Below are 18,138 nucleotides of genomic sequence, written 5' to 3'. Positions count from 1 at the left end.
TCGCTCCTACAAACAGGTATTTGTAGGGGCGGTTCAATCTAGAACCGCCCCTACAGTACGTTTTCCCGCAAAAAATCAGATTTACAATTCAAAATCACGTTGCCGAACGTCCCACGACCAACGTTCCGAACCACGTTCGCGTTGCCGAACACCCCGCGACCAACATTCCGAACCGTGTTCGTGTTGCCGAACGCCCCGCGACCAGCGTTCCGAACCGCATTCGCGTTGCCGAACGCCCCGCGACCGCGACTACAAGCACAAGAGTATTCTATAAACTACAATTATAAGTCCAATTCATAAGAATATATACAATCCATCATTAAATATATAAATTCCATACACATTGTTATCAACGTCCTAGAGCTAGCCTTTCAGTCTCACGAAGGTGTTGGTACTGAGGATTTGTACCTAACTCAGACTCTCGGTCATGGTAGGTGCCTCTGACGTGTACAATCTGGTCCAATATGAAGGACCACATTTCATGCAAGTAGCAAGGGCCAAGCGCCTGTATTTGATGAACCATGTGAATCATGAGGTGTGGCATTATATCAAAAAAAGCAGGAGGTAAACACATCTCCAGTTGGTTTTGTGTCTCCACCATACATTCATGTAGGTCACTCAGCTCTTCCTTGCCAATCGTCTTCTGTGAGATCTTCGAAAAGAAGTAGCACATGCGGGTGATGGCCATTTTCAAGAACTCTGGCTTTATAGCCCTGATTGCAATAGGTAGAAACACTGTCAGCATCACATGGCAATCATGAGCCTTGCAATGTGTTATTGACAAGTCCTTCATCGATACTAGCTTCTTCACATTTGCTGAAAACCCAGTCAGGACTTTGATCCCCCTCAGGAAAGTGCATATAGCTCTCTTCTCGTCTGGTGTTAGGTTGAAGCACGCCACGGGCAGAGTGTATTTTCCATTAGCCTCAGGTACCAGGTTAAGCTATGGCATTATGTTTAGTTGCACCATGTCTTTCCATGCTTTCAAACCATCCTTTGACTTGCTTGTGTCCATCAAGGTAGCAATGAGACTCTCAAAGACATTCTTCTATACGTGCATAGCATCAATGGCATGGGGGACCTCCAAGTCTATCCAATAAGGCAGATACTGAAAGAAGATCGATTGTTTCTTGAAAGGTACGCCTTCGATAGGAGGTGTGCTTCTATCTCTGTTCGTCCCATCCAGATTCTTCTTTCCATAGACGACACGTATGTTTTTCACCATTCTGTACACGTGTTATTCGTTATGACGTCTCTCCGGAGGGGGTTCAATCTCCGAGGCGTTGTCATAAAATCTAAAGAACAATTTGCTGCGGTACTTGTGACTTGTCTTTAAGAAACGTCGGTTCCTTAGGTAAACTATCTTCTTGGATGCATCTAGGTACACCCATGTAGTACCATCCAAGCAAACCAAGCATCCCGTCTTCCCTTTGATCTGTCCAGACAAAGCAAACAACGTGGGATAATCATTGGTAGTAACAAATATTATTGCTCTACATATGAAGTCCTCCTTTAGGAACGCATCGTACATCTGCTCTCCATGCCTCCATGGCCTCTCCATTATCTGCTCCCCATGCCTCCATAGCCTCTCCATTTCTTGCATCAAGGGCTCGAGGAACACGTCTATATCAAAGCCTGGTTGTTTAGGGTCAGAAATAAGAATAGTGAGGAGAAGGTACTTTCTCTTCTGACACAACCATGTTGGGATGTTGTATATGGTCAAGATCACTGGCCATGTGCTATGGTCGCTCATCCTCTCATTGAAGGGATTCATTTCATTGGTGCTCAAGACAAACCGTACATTCCTTGGGTCATCGCTGAATTCTTTGTGCTTCTCACCAAACCTTTGCCACTGACTACAATCAGCCGGGTGTGCAATCTTATCATCATCCACCTTGCGCTCATCATCCCACCATGTCATGAGTGTGGCTTCTTTAGGGTTTAGGAAGATACGTCTCAAGCGATCGATCACTAGCAGGTACCACATTATCAGGGCAGGAATTCTTCTCTGCTTTGCATCGTTGCCTAATGGAGTGTCCTCTGGGGGCTGAGATTCTTGTACCACCTTTTTTGTACCCTTCTTATTCCTCTTTTTCCCCATGGAGGGTTCGTCCCCACCGTAAAGGTCATTGTTCTTGTACCGGCTGGCCCCACACCAGGGACATTTATCCAGTGACTTGAACGTTTCGCCACAAAAAAGTATACAGTGGTTGGGGCATGCATGGATTTTTTTAACCCCCATTGTCAATGGACTTATGACCTTCTTTGCTTGGTATGTGTTGGCAGGAACTAAGTTTGGTTGTGGCAGCACCCATGACAGGAGATGTAATAGATCATTAAAACTACAGTCTGACCAGCCACACTTAGCCTTCAGGATGAGCAGCTCAAGCACGAAACATAGCAATGTCCAATGTGTCGAACAACCCTTTTCAACACCATACATAGTCTCCTTCGATACTTTTGTCACTCTTTCTAAATTTTCTAGACCTTTCGGGTTATTTAGTAAAATCTCTAGTCCAAGGGCTTGAATCATGTCCTCCAAATCATCTTCATCTCCGACACGTGCTCCACCATCATTATTGGCACCACCTTCGTCGTTACCATCCCAACCACCAGCATCACCACCTTGTTCATTACCAAACTCGAAATCTATTCGTGCATCAAGCTCTGCTGAATATTGGGACAGAGATTCTATGGTTTCGTCGTCGTATTCCTCCTTATCCTCGTCGTTAACAATAACCGTTTTACCATGATGAATCCACACTGTGTAGTCCTCAACAAATCCTCGCATAATCAAATGTGATATGATGATAGTAACATCTATCCATGCCATACGGTTCTTGCAATTTTTATAGGGGCAAATAATTGTATCATTATTCTCTTTCAATGTCGTTGCATGCTTCTTTGTGGCTTCAATAAATTTATCCACCTCTTCACGGAAACCTGCCTTGAACCTTAACGAACCATACATCCAAGAGTCCATGTACTCCATCTTTTACAACAACAATAAAACAAACATTAAAGGACTACTTATTATGATATATATAAAAATGAATCAAAGTAATAATTACTTGAGAATAATTGTATATACTTTAGATATATATGAATATAAATCTAATATAATTACATGAAGCATACAAACACACCATGGTAGAGGAAAATTAATTAATGGCCCATTTATCCATAAATAATTAAAATACATATTTATTGATTACAATAAACAATTTCAAAGACAACAATTAGCAACAATTATACTTTACCCAATATCTTTCATACAAACCCTAGTCCAATTTCATCAAACATAAATTTACAAAAATGAAATTAATAAAAAAACCAAACCCTAGATCTAGATCCACATGCACATGAAACATCCATAAAACTAACTAATTGTTCACTAAAATCAAGAAACATAGACCAAATAAGGGTATGATCTTATTCCCCTTCCTAATTTACCCTAGTACATTTAAAACTTCGGTCTAATTTGCTTCATAAGTGGCTCAAGCACCATAGAAGAGAAAGAAAAACAAAACTCTAATTACTCACTAACCAACCATTAAAACTTCAAAAAAAAGTGTGGAGTAGCATTTTCTTACCTTCTACAACCTCTCCACCAAAGGATTTGAGACCAAAACCTTCCCCCTTAGTAGAGCAATTTTTGGAAGGTGCCCAAGGCCTCCCCACCTTTCTTTCACGGGTTGAAGTGAGTGACCCAAGGAGGAAGAAGGTTCTGCAGTGTTTTTATATGTGGGTCATTTGTAGGGGCGGCTGGTGATTGAGCCGCCCCTACAAATCACAGGGGCATTTGTAGGGGCGGCTCAATCACCAGCCGCCCCTACAAATAGAAACTCCAGGGGCGGCTGGTGATTGAGTCGCCCCTACAAATCAGACCCCATTTGTAGGGGCGGCTCGTATCACCAGCCGTCCCTGCTGTTCCATTTCTAGGGGCGGCTGGTGTCTGGGCACCCGAGCACGCCACTATAGGGGCGGCTCCATCACCAGCCGCCCCTACAAAAAAATCGAACTGTTGCTAAAAATCATTTTTTACGTAGTGAGAGGAGCTAGCACTACCAGATGGATGGGTTGGGGGCCCAAGGGGCGTGTGGCGGTGGGGGGATGGGTTGTGGGGTGATACCTTATTTTAAGACCCTAGTTTTGGAATATATACTCAGTTCGATGTGATTCCACGTGTCAGAAAGCGGAGCGGGTATGGCATGCTGGTTTGCGGGCATAGGTAGAACATTTTCTTGCCCGTCAAATGGTACCCGTCGGGTTTGGGGACGTACCCGCATCTATGCCCGTGGACAGACTCAAGCTCTCGTATCCTTGCCCAACGGGTCTATTGCCTGTGGGCATATGCGGTGCGGGAATGTGGGTATTTTGTACCGTTGCCTCATATTACCATGTTTTTCGTCAATCGCTAGCTAGGCTACTATAGCAGACGACTGCTAATTATTAGTATCCCCACACTAAACTAGGCTACTATAGCAGACGACTGCTAATTATTAGTATCCCCACACTAAAAACATGCCGTAGAGGCAATATATAACAGCCGACCGAGCTGACAATATATCGGATTCAGTAGAATTTTACAATTCGTCTCGCATAGACAAGAGCTAGGGTTGCTACGGTGATGGAGCTCTCAGTATGCTAAGGTTGGGCCACAGCCATACCTTGAGTTTGCACATGTCTATTGTATCACGTCATTTCATGAGCTCAGGTGCTACAAATTACAGCTCATCGCTACGTCAGTGCGTCTACGTCATATCTCAGATTCTCACTTGTCCTCCGCTACCAATAATATTTTTGCTTAATTTTATTTTAATTAATAAAAAAATACTTCAGCTTAATTTACTCTTCATCGACACACACAATAGCAACAGCGCAAGGGCGTCTCTCTCTGTATATAGCGTGGACCTCTTTCGTCTTTCCCTCGAACATCGGGCTAGCATTGTTACACCCACTGATACTAGCTACAGCCATGGTGAACTACACCGATCACAGCATCCACGTACATCCTCCTCCTGCCATACCCGTCCCAGGGCCACATCAACCCGCGCCTCCACTTCGCCAGGCGCCTCGCCGGCCACAGCGGCGTGCGTTGCACTCTGGCGGTCACCCGTTTCGTCGCCAGCTCGACCAGGCCGGCCACCGGCTCGGTCCACGTCGCCGTCTTCTCCGACGGCTGCGACGCCAGCGGCCCCGACGGGGTAGGAGGGCACCGCGGGCCCTACTTCGAGCGCGGCTCAACTTCGCCGGGCCGGGGTCGGTGGACCGGCTCCTCCGGTCGGAGTCGGAGCTGGGCCGGCCGGTGCACGTGGTGGTGTACGACGCGTTCCTGCCGTGGGCGCAGAGCGTGGCGCGGCGGCGCGGCCCGGCGTTCCACACGCAGACGTGCGCCGTGGCCGTGCTGTACTCGCACCTGCTGGCCGGCCGGATACCGTCCCCGCCGGTGAGGGTGGAGCTGCCGGATCTGGCGGGGCTGCCTGTCCGGCTCCAACTGGCCGACCTGCCGACGTTCTTCGTTGACAAGAACCGTCCCCCGGGACTTCTGGAGTTGCTGACGAGCCAGTTCTTAGGTTTGGGCACCGCGGACCACGTGCTTGTCAATTCATTCTACGACTTGGAGCCGCAGGTGAGTGAGTATACTGCACGCTGCACGCTAGCTGCACACGCCTGAAAATGCCGTGCCACTGACTGGTACTGTGTGCTACCAAGTGTGTGTGTGTGTGGACATGTATTAGTTTAGACACTGGGCATCATGTCATTGTCATCCTCTGTATATCACATTCATTCACAGGAAGCAGATTACTTGGCTTCGACGTGGGGTGCCAAGACGGTAGGCCCAAACATGCCATGGTGAACCTCGACCACCACCTTCCGGACGACGACGACGACAACGTATCCTACGGCGTCCACCTCCACACCCCAATGGCGACAGAATGCAAGGCCTGGCTGGACGCCCACCCGCCGGTCTCCGTCTTGTACGTCTCCTTCGGCAGCATAGCCTCCCTGGGCGCGAGACAGATGGAGGAAGTAGGCGAGGGGCTTTGCAGCAGCGGCATGCCGTTCCTGTGGGTCGTCCGGGCCACGGAGACCCCCAAGCTACCCAAGAACTTCGCCCGCGAGGCAATGGCGAGGGGGCTCGTCGTGCCGTGGTGCCCACAGCTGGACGTTCTGGCGCACCCCTCGGTTGGGTGCTTCGTGACGCACGGCGGATGGAACTCCACCTTGGAGGCGATCAGCTCCGGCGTGCCCATAGTGGCGATGCCGCACTGGTCGGACCAGCCGACGAACGCCAAGTACGTCCAGGACGTGTGGCGCGTCGGCGTGTGGGTACGGCCGGATTCTGATGGAGTGGTCACAAGGAAGGAGTTGGAGAGGGGTGTGCGGCAGGTGATGGAAGGGGAAAGGAGAGAGGAGTTCAGACTGAAAGCTTTGGAGTGGAGTAAGAAGGCAAGGAAGGCCATGAACAGTGTGGCAGCTCGGATATCAACATCTCGGATTTCCTCTCCAAATTTAAGAGCCACAAATAATCGACATCAAGGTCATGAAAGGCCGCCTTCAGAATAAATGTGATCGACTTGCAACAACGTGAAAAGCTTCGCGTTGTATTTAGGCCCGTTCGGTTTGCTGAAACTTGGCTGAAACTGACTGAAAACACTGTTCTGGCTGAATTGTTGGGAAAGAAAAACACTGTTCCGGCTAAAAAAACAAGTCGAACAAATCGGTTTCTGAGTAAGCCGAACGGGCATGTGGTTATAACTGTAACGCGATCCTACTACATCATGGAAAAAATTATTGGTTTGTTATAAGTATATAGTACTAAATAGCACCATCTGAATTATCACTTGCTACCGCTACAAGACAGCGGGTCAAAGATAGCAAGTTGAAACTTAGGGCCCCTATAGCACTTAACATCCGCTATTGTTATTGTTGGACCGCTATTCACTATGTGAATAGCTAGTTCAAGTGATAATTTAGATGGTTCCAATGATAATAAAAATGTTAAGATGGTGATGTAGACCATCATAAAGAATAATTAAATGACTAATGGTATTATTTTCAATTGATATGAGCATGTGTGATGTGTCTTCTTTATATCTTCTTTATTTTATATGCTTCTTTGTGATTTTATGTTATTATAAAAGTAATGATTAATTAAAAGGTTCTAATTATTTTAAGCAAACATGATATTAGTATTGACATATGCTCCAAAAACTTGTTATTGTTAATATTTCACGATTAGAACTTAGTGTCTGCTATAGCACCCATTGTCGCGATCTGAGTTCGTTATGAAGCCGCTATCTGCTATTTATTATTTGGTTATAAACTGTGGAATTTGTAGTTGAGCGATGTTTAGTACTTGGTGACTACGCGCTGCACTTCAACTTGTCCACGGATTTCAGTAGTTCAACGGGTGTATATGGTGCAAATCACATCTTAGGTGGAAATATGTAAACCATTTCAAAAATCATACTTTGATCGTTCAATTTTTTTGAAACTTGGTACATCCACAGTGCATTGATATATGTACTCATATACAAAAACTGAGATGCAAACTCAAACTAGAAAAAATCATTAAAAAAAATTAACAAAATTTATGAGCATGTGCTCTACAAGACGAAATTCTTAGGTGACAAAATTCTTTGGTTTTTGTCTTGTAGTGTAAATACATATGAAATTTGTCATTTTTATATGATTTTTCTAGTTTGATTCAGCTTTTACATGTAAGTATATATATATATATATGTGTGTGTGTGTGTGTGTGTGTGTGTGTGTGTGTGTGTGTGTGTGTGTGGATTCATTATGGATGTACTAGGTTTCAAAATTTTTTGAATAACCAAAATACTTTTTGCAGGTTTGCACCTAAGATGTATATTTTTCCCGTTCAAAGGCCTAAGCGCTCGTGATTCGTGAACACATGTTGTTGATTAATTCCGGAAAAAATCCACATTACATCCCTCAACTTTTGCGAAAGTCTGCTTTTCCTCCATGAACTCTAAAATCGGGTGTCGGGTTCATAAACCCGGGGTCCCTAATGGACCTGCTTCTTAGCAAAAGCTTGGCCCAACAGACGACGTTGCGAACGACGCGCAACTCCTGGGCCGGCCCGGATACCTAACGACAGGCCGGAAGGACGATCTAGTCTCCAACCGGAAGGTCTACCCAAGGAGAGGATGACACTCGCTTCCGACTCCGACTGACCTCTATGACCGGAAGGCCTGGCCAAGGAGAGGACGACGCTCGCTTCTGACTCCGACCCGCCTCTCCGACCGGAAGGCCTGGCCAAGGAGAGGACGACGCTCGCTTTCGACACCGACCCGCCTCTCCGACTGGAAGGCCTGGCCAAGGAGAGGACGACGCTCGCTTCCGACTCTGACCTGCTTCTCCGACCGAGAGTACACCGAACCTCTGCTTACAGCTCTTCTCCGACCGACACGGTCGGAGCCGACTGGGAACGACCGAACGGGGGCGCCCGCTTGGTGAGGACCCGAGAAATCAGGCGGAGCAGATAAGGTAAGGCGCACAAGTCAAACGCAATACCAAGGACCGTACCCTGCACACCTGTAGGACAGCACTGTCAGGCCATGTCAGAAGGGTACTTTACAACCTTCCAGACATGTCAGGACACGAACATTGTTGTGGACGCCGACATTTGTCCTATAGTATGGTAGGCGTCGATATTTGCCATACCAAAAGAACATGATGGAATCAACCACATGCATCAGGGCGTCAACAGTATTGTAGGCGCCGACAAACCGTATTATACCCGACGACGTGGGCAACAAGACTAGGTAGCACACACTCCCTCTCTCTCACTTGTAAGGCCATCTCCTTCATCTATAAAAGGGGATGTGCTCTCTCCTAAAAGAGAGGGTCGATTCGACGAACAACAGACAACACACGATCATTCCGACTCACTCTCTGCTATCTTTAGACACTCTAAAGCTATACAGAGCATACATTTCAATACTTAGCGCACGTAGGAGCTCCCGTTACTCTCGGCCCTTCGGTCTAGAGTCCGAATAGACCTCTAACACCCCCATCTTACTCCTACTCGTTTGTAACCCCACAGCAAACTTTGAGCACCTAGACTCAGGAATAAAGTCACCGACCGACTCAAACTAGATGTAGGGCACGTTACCTGAACCAGTATAAACCCTGTGTCATTGAGTGCTAGGCCACATTCGATCACAACGTACGACAAAACGACAAATATTTACTAGTTGGTCACTTTTCGCACCGACACCGGGCAAACCACCTTGAACTTTTAAAACCGTTTGTTTTACCTCCCTGACACGTTATAAGCGGTTTTCATATGCGGTTTTGTCTTTTGCTCTTTTTATATTTCGGTTGAATCTTACAAAAATCATAGTAAATAACAGAAAAATAATAAAATAAAAAATCTAATTTTGTTGGACTCCATATCAGTAGATATACACAGTGAACATATAATATGGTATGCTTTAATACAACTTTTTGTTGTAGCTTTAGATCTATGTTTTTCTTTAATTAATTCATAGCTGCAGTTTTCATGGTCCAATTATGATGAAATTTTTATGGTGGGCAAGTTATTGTATTCTTGAACTGTAGTAAAAATTTTATACTCATTGGATCATGTATAACTTAGTTATAGATTTATAAATACTTTTTAACAAGCATACACCTAAATAAATCTAAAGCTACAGTACAAAAATATGTACTAAAGTATACCATATTATATGTTCACTATGTAGATCTACTCATTTGGAGTCCAACAAAATCAGATTTTTCTTTTTATGATTTTTCTGTGATTTACTATAATTTTTTAAAGATTCAGCCGAAATAAATAAAAAAGAAAAAGACAAAATTGCTTTTGAAAACCGTTTATAACAAGTCAGGGATGTAAAACGAACGGTTTTAAAAGTTCAGGATGTGGTTTATCCAGTTTTAGAGTTCAAGGAGGAAAAGTAGAATGTCGTAAAAGTTGAGGGATATCCTGTGGACTTTTTCCATTAATTCCTTTGTAGGGAAGATGTTTCTGGCCCATAATTCCAGCTCATGTAAGTGACATTAGCAACCTTGGGCCTTTGGAGTATAATTTGGACAGCCTAAAAGCCCCAAAGCATAGCAGTGATCTTTCAATGGGCCAGTACTGGTTTCACACTGTACTATATCACGAACTATAGTAGTAGCATAAACAAAGAGACAAGAAGACCCGATAAACGAGCAGACCAAATAGTGATGTTTACATCATTACATTGCAGGTTTTGAAATGCAGAGTTGTAGGTAAGGTTAGTTAGATCAGATGTGTGTGTGTGTGTGTGTGTGTGTGTGTGTGTGTGTAGGTAAGGTTAGTTAGATCAGATGTGTGTGTGTGTGTGTGTGTGTGTGTGTGTGTGTGTGTGTGTGTTGTGTGTGTGTGTGTGTGTTTTGACATCAGATCAGATGTGTTTTGGTACAACCCTGTGTAGCAAAAGGCGCCTTGGAATAATGCATGGTCGAGCGTCTTTGTTTCTCTCATCACTTGGCGTCCGAGTCGTACTTGGCCACGAACTCGGCGATGTTCCTGTCGGAGCTGCCGCCTTCCCTGCTCGCCGCCCTGGCCTTCTCCATCCACACGTCGGCGTTGCTCCTGTACTCGGCACTCCTCTCGCCGTCCATCACCTCCTCGATGCCCCTGACCACCTCGCCCCTCCGCACGAGGCCGTCGGGCGCGGCCGCGCGCGCCCGCACGCCCACCCGCCACAAGCCCTCCACGTACCAGGCGTTCATGGGCTGGTCCGTCCACTGCGGCACGGCCACCATGGGCACGCCCGCCACCAGCGCCTCCACGGTGGAGTTCCAGCCGCAGTGGGTCAGGAAGCACCCCACGGCGCGGTGCGCCAGCACCTCCAGCTGCGGGCACCACGACACCACCAGCCCGCGCTGCTGCTCGGCGAAGCCCGCGGGCAGCTTGTGGGTCTCGGACGCGCGGACGACCCAGAGGAACGGCCGGCCGGCGTCGAGGAGGCCGTGAGCGATCTCCCGCATCTCTAGCGGGTCGAGGTCGGACAGGCTGCCGAAGGAGGCGTACACCACGGAGCGCGGCGGGTGCGCGTCCAGCCAGGCGATGCACGGCGCGGCGGTCAGTTCGTAGAGGTGCAGCCCGTACTTGGTGTCCGTCGGGAGGCGGTCGTCGCCGATGTAGGACGCCGGCACCGTCGGCCCGATCGTCTTGGCGCGCCACGCCGACGCCATGTACTCCGCCTCCTGCAAGTGGACGCCATGTACGCTGCTCGTTAGTGCAAATGCCAGCGTCGTCGATCGACATGGCTGGCCCAGCTCGGCCAAGATATTTTCCCGACATAGCTGTCAGGACTCAGGACTAAGGCGGGGGACCAACTTGACACATCTGTTCGAGAACCTGGTATTCGCTAGGATATGGTTGCATTGCATGGAGTACACACTAGTGAGCATCGATTCGCATGATTGTGACGATAAGGTGCAAATGCGTGGTGTGTGGAATTTGAAGGGGAAAAAAGAAAGATACAACTGAAAACGATACAGAAATGCTATACAACACACATATGTTTCAGCATAAAAAACATATGGATTTTTTTTATCTCTCCCCCTCTCACTTTCTCACCGGCGCGCACACGGCGAGCGCACGCGGTAGCGGAGAACCAGCACCAGCACGCGAGCAAGCGCCGCGGCCATCGGGCGAGCGCACACCGGCACGCGAACGCACAGGGCGAGCATGTCGCGGCTCCGGCGAGTGGACACGGCGGGCGAGCATATGTGGCTCCTGCGAGCGGACGGCTAGCATCCTAGGAGGAGCGCCGAGTGAGGCAAAGGCGGAGGCGAGCAGCCTAGGCGCCGGCGGCGGCTACCTGCAGCGACCGCGACCTGCGGCGGTGGCGGCGACGGATCTGTGATTTGTCCTTTCATAGAAAAAAAATTGTTTCATGTGATCTGTGATTCTGTGATTGTCTAAAGGTAGAAGAAGGGTGAAAGTTTACGGTTGTATAGTAGACAGTATCTGTGTCTGAAACTCGGAAGCATGCATGCATCTACGGCTGCACATGAACTCATGTAGCTAGTATGCACGGTAGCGACAGGACAAACAAGCGCGCACGCAGCTCACCTCGGGCTCCAGCTCGTAGAACGAGTTGACAAGCACGTCGTCGGCTTGCTCCAGCCCCTGGAACTGGCGGAGGACCAGCTGGAAGTAGGCCGGGTACGGGCCGGTCCCGACCTTGAGGAACCACGGCAGGCCATCCGGCTCGAGCGCCGGCAGGCCAGGGAGCCGGAGGACCGCCCCACCATCCACCGGCACGCGCAGCCGGCGAGACCACACGTGGCCGTACGCCACGTTGACGGCGCACGGCTGCGTGAAGAAGGCCGCGGCGCTGGCGCCGTGCCGCCGCGCCACGCCCTGCGCCCACGGCAGGAACGCGTCGTAGACCACGGCCCGGACGGGCCGGCCCCGCGCGGCCTCGTCCCGGAGGAGCTCGCCCAGCGTCTCCGACCCGGCCGCCTCGAGCTGGGACAGGTACGCCGTCACGTCGCCGCACTCGCCGAAGCCGCCGCGGTCGAAGCCGTCCGAGACCGCCGCGAGGCCGACCGCGCTGGCGCCGCCCAGGCCCTGCAGCGCGGCGGCGTCGGGCGCGCAGGTGGTGAGGATGAAGCGGGTGACGGCCAGCGTGGGCCGCAGGCCGTGGTACGCCAGGCGCTTGCCGAACTGGAGCATCGGGTGGACGTGGCCCTGGCTCGGGTACGGCAGGAGGAGCACGTGGCTTCCGCCGCCGCCGCCGGCGGCTTCCGGGGAGCCGGCGGCGGCGGCGGCTTTCGGCTCGTTCTCGCCGGCGTTGGAACCCATGCCCGTGTCTTGGCTAGCTATCTAGTGACCCTAGTGTCTACTTGCGTTTAGGAAACGATTGTGTGGCACTGTAGCACTGCCGTGTAGAAAGATTGATCTACATGACTAGATTACTAGTGCGCAGCTTGGCCCGGTGCGTGTCAGCAACTGAGCGCGATCGCGACTACAAATGGCAGTCGCCAACGCAAATTTTACCGCAGTTGTCACCGCGATCGCGACTATAGATGGAGAACCCTCTGAACATATGCTATACATACATACATACATACATACCTGTGAAGATTTTTTAGAAACCAAGATGTGCATATTGCAGTAAGCAGTAAAATGCTTCATTTTGTGTTCACTCGCCCACGACAAAAGAACATAGCGGTCTACGTACGCCGCCGATGCATATCCGGTCGCGGCTGCTCAACTCCAAGCAAGGCGGTCGGCATCAGGCCCCCCTTTGTCGCACGCACGTATGGTCTGGTTGGTCGCTAACTTGGCATACCTGCTGTCGATCAGGCTCAGGCAGCAATTTAGACGTTGGCCCCCCTGCTCATTTGTGATGTTCACGAATGAGCTTAAAAATGGCAAGCTTTACTCCCTCCGTTTCAAATTATAAGACATTTTGGTTTTTGTAGATACATTGATTTTTTTTCTCTATGTATCTAAACATAATACATATCTAAATGCATAGAAAACACTATGTATCTAGAAAAGTTAAAATATCTTATAAGTTGGAATGGAGGTGGTATTTGATTTCTCTATCTGCCCCCGCTGAACTTACTGCCAAGCTCTGTCACCGGACCCAGGTAGATTGGCCAGGCCATCAGCTAAACACCCACATTTGGTTCAGAGTTCAGTACTTCAGTCTCACTTTTGCAAAGTTTACCAACTTGCATAATCAACCATTGGTGGAAGGCTGGAAGAGGGTTAGTATAAGGTAGTATAAGGTCGCAAGTAGTATGAATCATCTTTATCATTTATTCGACCTTCAAGTAACAGAGTCTAAATAGAGGTGAATTGTGGCTTCGGATTAAAAAAAAACAAAGGTCCTTCAAACAGGGGGAAGAACAACAAGCCTGCTCGTTTGTACTGGCTGCAGCTGCAGCTGCACCATCCACCAGGAAAAGGAACAGTAAAATTTAGTTTTGAGCTGCAGCAACAGGCCAACAGCCTGAACAAATTAGAAGAGGCAATCACACCCATCGATATGCACAAGGAGGAGACATCTTGACCTATGACTTTTTTACAAGCTTTGTTGCATCTACAATATTTGTTCATGTTCTTCGCTCTTGTTTTTCAAATCCATATGACGAATGCATTTACAGTGTCCGATCACAACACAAGTCTTTCTTATTTTTTGTGTCAAAAAATACCTTCTTCTTTCTTCAGGTGTTAATGTTTCTTCTATATGTAGTGTGTAGCTGAGAAATGTGTCAGCAGCGTCTGAGCGGCAGGCAACCACATGGGCCCTACATTAGGCCAGGCCTTTTCAACCTCGTGGACCAAATTCACTCTAGCAGCAGTACCCCAGCTCAACCTCTCGGCCTTTGCGGCCCATTTCTACCGGTACCGAGCCACCGACGCACCCAACTACCCAACCGTCGACTCTGATCGCAGTCGAGGGCTCAACGCGAAAAAACTGTTGCGAGGAAGCCGTGGCTCACCTGCCCCTCTTCCTTCTACCCCACCTTCCCACAAGGCCGGACTCGGAGCCCCGCATCCGCGGCCAAGTACCCATGACCACGAGGCTGACAGCGACGTCGCTGCTCTCCAGAACCCTCCTCCGCCGCCGCGTCACCTCGCGAAGCTCGACACCCCTCGGCCCCATCGGCCTCGAACCATCCTCAGGGATCCCCATTTCCCAGCCAACACGCGCCTCCTCGACCGCCTCGGGAGATCGGGGCCAGGAACCACCACCACCGCCCATGGATTCGCCAATCAAGGTGGTTTCCCACCTGGGGGCCGGACGAGGAGGGGGAGAGGGAGAGGGAGGCGGCGCGGCGATCGACGCGGGGAAGTCGGCGCGGAGGCCGCTCAGCCTGTGGCCCGGGATGTACCACTCCCCGGTGACCAACGCGCTCTGGGAGGCGCGGTCCAGCATCTTCGAGCGGATGATGGACGCGGGGAACGGCGGCGCCACCTCCTCCGCCGAGCAGCGGCCGCAGACGGAGCTGCTCGTCAAGACGCCCGCGCAGAGCCGGACCAGCATCGTGTACAAGTTCGGCACCGACGACATCCTCCGGGAGCAGTACCGGGACCCCTGGAACGAGGTGCGCATCGGCAAGCTGCTCGAGGATCTTGACGCCCTCGCCGGCACCATCGCCGTCAAGGTAACGCCTAGTGCGGTACTCGTTTCGACCTTCTTTCTTGCGTTGCGTGTCTCCTAGTAGCACGTGTGATCAGTGAGAGAGAGATAAGTGTACGTCTGCTGCAAGTATTCATCAGAGTTTTAGTTATTCCCGGTGTTTGCTTATGATTTGGTCATCTTTGACTTGACATCATCAGCGGATGAATTGGTGCCCACCACCTGGCCCCATGCCTTAATTTGTTAAATTAAACCCATAGTGTATGCTAGGGAGCACGTGTGCCAATTTCATGATTTTGAATTGCTAACAGAATCACAATTTTGAAGTAGACGCACCTATGAAAATCTTAAAATGTAGAGTCTAGACACTCCGCAGTTTAACAATTTCCTTTCTGGGTCTGGTTCAGTTGAGTTGAGACGATAATGGTTCATGGTTTCTGGCATCAGACCAGAACAATTCGTACTGACATAAGACGCTAGTAAAATGATGGAACTGTCTCCCTGACTCCCTCAACAACATAAGTGAAGCAGGTTCATTGAAGCGTTACACTTATTGACTGAGCAATAGCACCAGATTGTTTAAACGGCCTCTATAAGTTGCCGCTATATTTTTTGGGAGCTTGTTGCTTTGTTCTCATGAAGAAATATTGGTTTAATGAAATTTATTGTAATGAATCTTGCAAACTGTTTAGTTATGGGCTACTGAAATTGTGAAATCTGAATCCTGTGAGGCTGTCAATGTGGTCTTTGTTCTTTAGTACCATAAATCTGAATTCACGTGCCTGAACCTTGATTGCTTCTACTGGGTTTCAACTCTAGCCTACCCCAACTTGTTTGGGACTTAAAGGCTTTGTTGTTGTTGTTGTTGTTGTATGAGAGTTGTGGTGTTGAATTAATGGCGCCAGTGTGGTAGTGGAAGCAGATGCTACATTGGTCTTACCATTCCATTGACTTAGCTCACAGAGTGGTTAAGTTCTGTATTACCCTTTGTTACAGACCTGTATTTTTGGAGATGCCAATGGGTGATAGACGTGCGATTTTGTCTTCTCTTTGCTTCCCGATTCTTATGCTCCTGGGTAGTATGATAGTATCTTTTGGCATCCTGCTCGGATTTTCTTGACAACTTGATTTACATGCAGCACTGTTCAGATGAAGATAGCACAACAAGACCCCTTTTGGTTGTGACTGCTTCTGTTGACAAAATGGAGCTGAAAAAGCCAATTCGTGTGGACACTGATTTGAAGATAGCTGGAGCTGTTACTTATGTTGGGCGCTCATCAATTGACATACAGATTGAAGTGACTCAGGTTGATAAAGGTATTATTGGTTCAGTTGAATGTTGACCTAGCTCTTAATTGATTTGAACCAAGTGATGCATATGGTAGATTTTGTTTTCTGCTTTTCTTTAACTGACTTGTCTCAAATGTGGTTATGTTGCAACAGATGGTGATAATCAGTCTGATCCCATTGCATTGACCGCTAACTTCACCTTTGTTGCGCGTGATTCCAAGACTGGAAAATCTGCTCCAGTGAACCGCCTTTCACCTGAAACTGAAAGGGAGAAGCAACTATTTGGAGAAAGAGAAGCACGTGATAAGATGAGAAAAAGGAAGAGAGAAGAACAGAAGGGAGGACTTGAAAATGGGATACATAAGCTCCGTGCTGAGGCTGAGAGGCTGGATGTGTTGCTCGCAGAGGGTCGTGTTTTCTCTGATCTGCCTGCTTTAGCTGATAGAGATAGCATCTTGCTGAAGGATACCCGTCTGGAGAACTCTCTTGTCTGCCAGCCTCAGCAACGAAACTTGCATGGTCGAATATTTGGGGGTTTCTTGATGCACCGAGCATTTGAGCTTGCCTTCTCAACCGCATATGCTTTTGTTGGGCAGAGACCTTGTTTCCTTGAAGTCGATCATGTTGACTTCTTGAAACCAGTAAGTGAATAGCATATTCTTTTCAGCAATATGAACAACGCAAATGTAACTGGTATTGAAATATTGGGCCATATTTTCCTATGTAAATTGGTAGTGTCCACAAATGAACATGTTATATATTTTCTGAAACTACAAATTCATTTTCTATCAGCAATAGGTATAAACATGTCGTTGTGCTTGCACAGGTGGATGTAGGGGACTTCCTTCGATTCAAATCATGTGTCTTGTATACCCAGCTTGACAATCCAGAGCAGCCCCTGGTCAACGTTGAAGTTGTCGCTCATGTAACAAGACCTGAGCTCCGGAAAAGTGAGGTAATCCCAGAATCCCACTCAGTTTACCACGGATGCTACTTGCCTTGCATAAGCTCCACCCTGAAATCCTTTTTCTTGAATGCTTAGATGATTTGCTGACCATGTTGTCCAACGAACAGGTTTCCAACACGTTTCATTTCACCTTCACGGTCTGTGGTGACATGTTGAAGAACGGGTTGAAGATTCGCAATGTTGTTCCCTCAACGGAAGAAGAGGCGCGGCGGATATTGGAGCGCATGGAGGCAGAGGGTTTATGTAACTAATCCTTCCGCAGATCCACTTGTTTCGGACGTACTTTACTTGATATATACCACGTACCAGCTAAGGGTGAATTTAGCGACGATTTGAACAGCAGCTATCAGCAGATAAGTAACACGCCGGCAATAGAACGGCATAGCTGTAGCTCCATGGTACTATTTGTGTTTTTTTATACAAGCCGCATGTTGCGTATAATAGCATACTCCTCGAGACTCAAAATGTTCTTTAGAGAAAGCACCATCTTCGTGCTATTAATTTATTTTTATTTGCTCTTGAAACGGTACAATGGCCGTTCCCATGTGTCCCTTTTTCTCAACTGCCTTTTGCATCATCGCTTTGTCAAACGGTCGTCGGTGTAGCACGTTGCGATGATCAATTCGCTTTATGCATCTTTTGTAGTCAATTCAGCAAGTGCGTTCATTTCAGCATGCTGTAAAAGCTTATTTAGTTGCTCAGGAAGTATAAAGTAAAATAAAACTAGTATGTGAAAAGCAGAGGAGG

At 48.3% G+C, this 18,138-nt stretch overlaps 2 protein-coding genes and 1 pseudogene across 2 annotated transcripts; 2 read left to right on the top strand and 1 right to left on the bottom strand.

Moving 5' to 3' along the window:
• The first annotated feature begins 4,978 nt into the window (after positions 1-4,978).
• LOC136546610 (UDP-glycosyltransferase 79-like) lies at positions 4,979-6,891 on the top strand (annotated as a pseudogene).
• A 3,459-nt stretch (positions 6,892-10,350) lies between these two features.
• Positions 10,351-12,997, bottom strand: LOC136546609 (UDP-glucosyltransferase UGT13248-like). Its single transcript, XM_066538579.1, has 2 exons — positions 12,107-12,997; positions 10,351-11,232 (listed from the first exon to the last, which is right to left on the bottom strand). Exons 1-2 carry the CDS (start codon positions 12,839-12,841, stop codon positions 10,504-10,506), a joined length of 1,464 nt encoding a protein of 487 aa, XP_066394676.1. The 5' UTR covers positions 12,842-12,997; the 3' UTR covers positions 10,351-10,503.
• Positions 12,998-14,465: 1,468 nt separating this feature from the next.
• Positions 14,466-17,915, top strand: LOC136546608 (acyl-coenzyme A thioesterase 2, chloroplastic). Its single transcript, XM_066538578.1, has 5 exons — positions 14,466-15,159; positions 16,274-16,451; positions 16,578-17,065; positions 17,251-17,379; positions 17,499-17,915. The coding sequence occupies exons 1-5, from the start codon at positions 14,566-14,568 to the stop codon at positions 17,640-17,642; spliced, it is 1,533 nt and encodes a 510-aa protein (XP_066394675.1). The 5' UTR covers positions 14,466-14,565; the 3' UTR covers positions 17,643-17,915.
• Positions 17,916-18,138: the final 223 nt, after the last annotated feature.

This window comes from Miscanthus floridulus, chromosome 3 (assembly GCF_019320115.1).
Source record: "Miscanthus floridulus cultivar M001 chromosome 3, ASM1932011v1, whole genome shotgun sequence".
NCBI classification, from domain to species: Eukaryota; Viridiplantae; Streptophyta; class Magnoliopsida; order Poales; family Poaceae; genus Miscanthus; species Miscanthus floridulus.
Note: the sequence above shows the minus strand (reverse complement) of the source record. Positions and strands in the feature narration are given on the sequence as shown.